The sequence below is a fragment of the Trachymyrmex septentrionalis genome, unplaced genomic scaffold (genome assembly GCF_001594115.1).
Source record: "Trachymyrmex septentrionalis isolate Tsep2-gDNA-1 unplaced genomic scaffold, Tsep1.0 scaffold62, whole genome shotgun sequence".
Taxonomy (NCBI): domain Eukaryota; kingdom Metazoa; phylum Arthropoda; class Insecta; order Hymenoptera; family Formicidae; genus Trachymyrmex; species Trachymyrmex septentrionalis.
The window spans coordinates 489,116-495,798 of record NW_017305800.1 but is presented as its reverse complement, the minus strand read 5'-3'; the positions used below and the strand labels follow the sequence as shown (position 1 = coordinate 495,798).

The 6,683-nt window shown below is 47.7% G+C and overlaps 1 protein-coding gene across 1 annotated transcript; it reads right to left on the bottom strand.

Annotated features, from left to right (window-relative positions):
• Window positions 1-2,386: 2,386 nt before the first annotated feature.
• Window positions 2,387-6,363, bottom strand: LOC108752885 (POU domain protein CF1A). The gene has a single exon (XM_018494056.1). The coding sequence runs from the start codon at window positions 5,001-5,003 to the stop codon at window positions 3,648-3,650; it is 1,356 nt and encodes a 451-aa protein (XP_018349558.1). The 5' UTR covers window positions 5,004-6,363; the 3' UTR covers window positions 2,387-3,647.
• Between the last annotated feature and the right edge of the window lie 320 nt (window positions 6,364-6,683).

Below are 6,683 nucleotides of genomic sequence, written 5' to 3'. Positions count from 1 at the left end.
GTGCGTCGGCGCTACGGAGTTCGCGACCACCTACGCGTTTCACGACGCCAAGGAAGAGCCGCAAAAAGGCGGTGAGTCGATCGAGAGAAGGTTCGATAAGTAAAAATATATATATGTGAACCGACGGAACAAAGCGGTACTGACAAAGAGAGACCAAGAGATATCGGGGATATTCGCGACAATCGGAGAAGAAAAATGGGGCGTTATAGATGGGTCTTATAGAATACATCGCGCGACGGATGTTTCCGTATGGAGATCTAAAGTGCGCTCTCTAGAATTAATAATATGAGAATTATACAGAAAATATTATTGAGCGGATTGAAAACATCAATATCGTTCAATTACCGCGATCAATGCGATTACCGAAACGACAGAGAGCGTGTCTTCGCAAAAGAAATCGCGTAGATACTCAGGATGGAAGTATATTGAATGGAGCATCGGACACGTGACTGCAGGTACGCATCAAATGGCTTAAAAAAATGCTTTAAAAAAGCAGAAAGTGAAATCTTGACAAAGTATGAGACTAAAAACAGGAGATACAATCGATCGATCTCATCTCAATTTCTAGACTATGCGAATAGTCGAGACAGAGAGAGAGAGAGAGAGAGGCACAATTTAAATTTCACACGTAGAACATATAAAGCCATATTTATTTCTCATGAGAAAATTTGCCGATGTAAAATTGGTCTTTTATGGAATAAAACATTGTGTAAGGATTTTAATTCGAGATTAAGTAAATCTTCCTATATAAATCCAATTTTGCGGAGAAAAAGAAGAGATCTCGAGATTATTTCTAGAGAAGTAACATTGAACACAATTCTTATAATAATAAAATGTGACACTGTAAAATATGTGATCTTATTACACAAGATTATTATAAAAAATATAATATAAAAGAAAGTTTTCGTACGTTTATTTTCATTATTTTTCATTCACTTGAAGTTTAAAGGCCATAGAATCAACTTGATTTTACCGACGGCAAGAATGACAGCTTTGTCACCTTTGACCAAGTATCTCTGTGTATTTTCTATCACGCGTGATAAGTGCGAATTAGTTATGCGCGTTAAGATTCGCAGCGGCAGCTGAAGAGAAAAAGAAATCAAAACTGAGCGAGACGATTCATGTAGAGACAATCGGCAAACAAATCAAAGAAAATTTGGTAAAAGCGCAACCGGTCAATACATAATAATCTAAAATTCTACATACATAATAATCTAAATAAACCAGCTACACGATAAATGGATTTTGCCACTATTCGTATAATTATTCCATTTGAACTTTTTCTGCTTGTCGTCATACTGATATTTAAAAGACAGTAAAATTTAATAATAGAAAATGAATATGAGATTATACGTCCCATACTACAATACAATTACTGCACCATAAACTGATCGGATAATTAATAACTTCTACGTAAATCACACAGTTTATAATTGTCTAATACTATACTTCATGACGTAAGATACTTTCAGTAAATAGTGCTGTACGAACCGTGTACGTCAGTCTCGCCATCTGCCTAAGCCTCTTTGAAAAAAACACAATCCAGACAGGAGAGGAGATGAATGAGACGAGAAGTAGAGACACAAAGGAAGACAGAGAGAGAGAGAGAGAGAGAGCGAGAGAGGAAGAATTCTTCGATATTATGCCCGGCAGCGAGATAGGAAGATGCGAGATTCTCGGCTCCGCGCTCGACTCCCGAGTAGTACAGATATCGATGATATTAATATTGATGACGACAATAATAATAATTAAAATTATAATAATCGCAATAATAAGGAATAATAATAATAATAAGTGACAATAATAATAGTGGCGAATATTAAAATAGCGATAATAATAAATTCACCGCGTTAACGCCGGATTTGTGCCACAATTACAACATTTTCTCAAGACCAGACAACGAACGTCACAATAATATAATAATAATAATAATAATAATAATGATAGTATAATAATAGCAATATAATAATAAACATAATAATAATACAATAATGATAAGACATAGCTAACCTTCCGATTTATACATAGACATAGAGCTTTCGAATGTAACGCACCATTCTGCGTTTTTCATATACATATATATATATATCCTTTTTCTATTTATATATAATAATATAATATATCTTTATCTATATATATAGACTCGTGTGTGTATATATACATATATATTTATGTTACTTACTCTTTATACAGAAGGGGTTTTCGCGTGAGGGGGGAACTGTCTTGCTGTCTCGCTAGGATTTCGCACGCGCTTTTCCAATACGCAGTCTCTCTTCGATGTGCACCCTGTCCCTTTATATATGATATACATATAAACTGTCCCTCTTTTTTACTTTGTCGCGCTGCATATTCCTTGTCTCCCTCCTCTCAATTCTCTTTATATCTCCTTCCTCCGTTTATTCCAGCTCCCGCGTCTGTTTTTTTCGCCCGTTGTCGACAATGACGACGACGATTCATGCTCTCTCTCACTTAACTTACTAGCTTTATCTAGTACATTATTTACAGTCCATATTTACTTATGTTACATCATCCGCTGGGTTTGCTTCGAGCAAATCCCGCGCGAACACAGCACTCGCTCTTTACGTATGTTCTTTTCTTGACGCCCGTTCGTCCGCCGCAAATTTCGGACCCCGCGGGAGATAAGGGAAAATCGCACCCGCGCGAAAAACCATCTCTTTAGCGATGCGTATTTCGTGTCCGATATTCCCGCTTTATTTGCGAGCGAGGGACAGAGAACACCTCCATTCTTTTTAACCGCACCCTCACCCGAGTCCACTTTGCGTCCGCGCACCTCGTTATTTAACCATCCTTTCCTGGATCCCCGTCGGAGACCGCTGAGTTAACCACTTCCGCTCACCGACGATGATGAAATAACAACAACAACAACAGCAAACAGCCAACAAGGTTCGCAATCCAGCTCGGACTTAACGAACGGACGAACGGGCCCCGACCTGGCCGCGCGAAGGAGGAACGTCATCACCACGTCCGTCTATGGTATCCTTCGAGAGAACGCCACTGGCGGCTCCTCTTGCGTCGCGTCGCGAAAAGCACGATGAAGACATTTCACTTATCACCAGGACATCGTCGTTGGACGATAAATAGCTGGAGCCATGTGAGCAACGACGAGTTAATGACGATGACGGCGATGGCGATGAGGATGAGTTTTCGATGACGAAGATATCTTGAAGAATTCGAACGAAGAATGATCATGATGTTCGCCGACGGCTGCGATAGTCACGGCAACATGTTCTCTCCTATTCCATATTTCTCTTGTCCTGCCTGTTCCATCCGCAGCTTTCATCCTCTCTCCAGGTCTATGCGCGCGGTCAAGGTCGACAAAAAATTACCGACCGTGCGCGTCAGCTCCTCAGCCTCCCCGGTGGACCGGTCTCGGCCTCGTTAAACCCCGTTGAATCTCGTCGAACGAGCCACCATTCCGTACCCTCGTCTCGGTAACGAGCGCCGCTGTCCGATAGATAGAAAGGGCGCCGCGAGTCGGTCAGCTACGAGGTCGTGTAACTGCCGGTGCGTGCCTGAAGGTAGTGATGATAGAACGGCGGCAAGGTCGTCGTCTCTGCCGTTGACGACACATTCGCCGAGTTCTGTGAGGTTACCGCGAGGCCCAACGGGGGAGGCCCCGGCGAACGCTAGTGGGCCGCAAGCGAATGGGCCGTGAGGGCCTGAGGGCTGAGCATTGGTGGACTGTGGCTGTGACCCATGGGCGAACCGTGCAGGTGATCCTGAGGATGATAACCCTGGTGAAGACCGCCCTGACTCTGGTGGCCCGGTGGCATACCTTCCATCATGCCATCGCCGAGTGTATTTGGTGGCGTCATCCTCTTTTCCTTTTGCCGCCGATTACAGAACCACACCCTGACCACTTCCTTCTCAAGTTGCAATGAGTCCGCCAGCGAGGTGATTTCCTGGGCCGACGGTTTTGGCTGTTTATGGAAGTGTTGCTCGAGCGCACCCTTTACCGATACTTCAATCGACGTCCTCTTCTTTCGCTTCCTACCCTGGGCAGCAATTTTGTCGATGCTCGTCGGCGATCCGGTCGTCGAGTCCGCTTCCTCGAGCCACTTCTGCAGCAGCGGCTTCAGCTTGCACATATTTTTAAAGCTCAACTGTAGAGCTTCGAACCTACATATTGTCGTCTGCGAGAAGACGTTGCCGTAGAGAGTACCGAGCGCGAGACCGACGTCCGCCTGGGTGAAGCCGAGTTTGATGCGCCGTTGCTTGAACTGCTTGGCGAAGGCCTCGAGATCGTCCGATGTCGGTGTGTCCTCCTCGCCGGCGCTGTGATCCCTGTCGAGAGGATGACCCGCGTGCAAAGGATGCCCCGACGGTGGACTATGATTGTGCGCGTCCCTCAAGTGGTGAGGTAGACCGGTCTGATGGTTGTGCAGCTGATGTGGATGCTGATGCGGATGCTGATGCAGCATACCGTTCATCGCTGCATGGTACTGTTGGAGGGTGGTGGGCGAGGCCGCGCCACCGCTCGGATTATAATGCGCCGACGGGACAACCGGTGCGTGCCAAGAATGCGGTGAGGCCATGCCCGGGGACTGGTGCGGCCCCCGATGGTGCATACCCTGGTCCGTCGCGGTCGCCGCGGCCGCTGCGGTCAACGGCTTCACATCGAGACTCGTATTTGCCTGATGGGGATGATGATGGGGATGATGGCTAGTATGGTGCATACCCATCGAGGCCGCCCAAGGATCGCTACCAGGCTGTAAGCTCACCCAGGGATTCGCCGATGAGAGACTCGCCGGATGGGAAAGTCCGTTTGGCGACGGCGAAGACGTCACCTGATGGTGATGGTGATGGTGGTGATGATGCTGCGGCGCCGTCATGTACTTCATTTCACCAGCGTCGGCGGCGCTGCGGGGCGAGCCCGAGGAATAGCCACCCACGGCGATGTTCATCCCGATCGTTGTACCCGAACCACCATCCAGGTCGGTAGACACTGCGCTACTAACCGGCATGTACGTGGTAGCTGCCATCTACTTCCTACTCGTCGAGAGGTTTCGTGAAACCCTCTCGATGTGGTTCCCCACCGTGGACTGTCCACGGGGTACGTTTTTTGTTCGCACCCCTTTCGCAAACAGTCCTGTGAATTCCTTATTTTCCTTATTTTTATAGATGAAAAAAAATGAAGATTTATATAATTTGATGAAGAATTCCCACGAGAACGAATCGAGACAGAATCTTCTGTCGATAGAATCTTCTCGAAGGACTTCAAATGCAACTGTTATCGGTATTGTATGTCTAGTCACCTCACGATCAAATGATTTTCGTAAAGTAGATCTCTTAGTAATCACTGATCACTCGTTGCACAATCCACAGTTCGCGTCGACGCACCGAGGACCAGACGAAGCTGGTCGTTCTCGACAAAGTTTCGTCCATAGTTTCTCAAAAATGTCATGTATGCAACAATACGGAAACATCGACGAATTCGCAGTGAAAAAAAGATTGTCGATATATACTATTTCTCTTGTTCACTCCAACGGGGTGGGTCCCCGCGGAGGAAAAGCGCGTCTCCAGATCGGAGCACCGCTCTGTCGCGGCGCTCCGGAATTTAATTTTTCCTCTTGATCTCTTCCTCTGTCGTCAGCCCTGTCCCGGCCACTCGTTTCTGCATAAAAATTACACGTGAAATAAAAGCTCGCTTCCTGGCTATGTACTGACCAACCCTCGAATCGAGTCGGGAAGTCACTCGCGACGAGGATATCGATTCAGCCGAGGTCACACATCCCTGGTGGGGATCCGAACTTGTCGAGTAATCACTAATCTTGTCTCGATGATGACGACGGCGATGTCCACGGTGATGCGAGGATTACTCCGCACTGGCGTGTCTGTGGCTCCGACGTAGTGGACGCGTACCGATGACGACGATGCACGACGCGACTGCACTCGAGGGTTGCCACCGCGGACCGACGACCGAGCAGCGAGCGACCGACCGATCGGCTCGGCGTAAAGGGACGTACGACGGTAATCGCGGAACGGAAGAGACTCGACTCGGCGGGAGTAGAGTAGGTATATGATGTCGTGCGTGTGTGTTCCTTCTGATGGTAGATGTCCCTCTCTTTACGTGAGTGTAAGTGTGCGTATACATACGATATACGTGTATATGTGAAAGAGCGTGTGGGTGAGAGAGTATAAGGAAAAAAGAGAGCGAGAGAGAGAGAGAGAGAGAGAGAGAAAGAGTGAGAGAATATGTATGTGAGTGTGTAAGTGTATGTGTATGTGTGTATGTGGCGACGGAGGAGAGACGGGTTAGAAAGATCTCGCTCGGGCTCTCATGCGTTATGCATGTCGTAGCTGAAAGCGACTGACTGCCTCGCCTCACAGCTCGCCCGAGGTTCCCGAGCTCCCGGAGCCGCTTGTGGTGGAAGTTCGTCATGCGCGTCGCTATCGTGCACATCCCTACCACTGCTGGCTACGCAGCTCGCAATTGGACGAGCACGCAAGGTGGCCGTCGACGTACGTCAGCATCAGGCGGAACCTACTCTGACCGCGCCTACAAAGGCAGGCAAGCCACCCCAGGCGCCAGTCCTTCTCGACCCCCCCTTGCCGTCGCTTGACTACGTTCTCGCCTGGCTAACAATGCTCGTTCGCTGACGCTGACGCTGCCGCCACCGCCACCACCACCACTACCACCATCGCCACCACCACCATCGTCG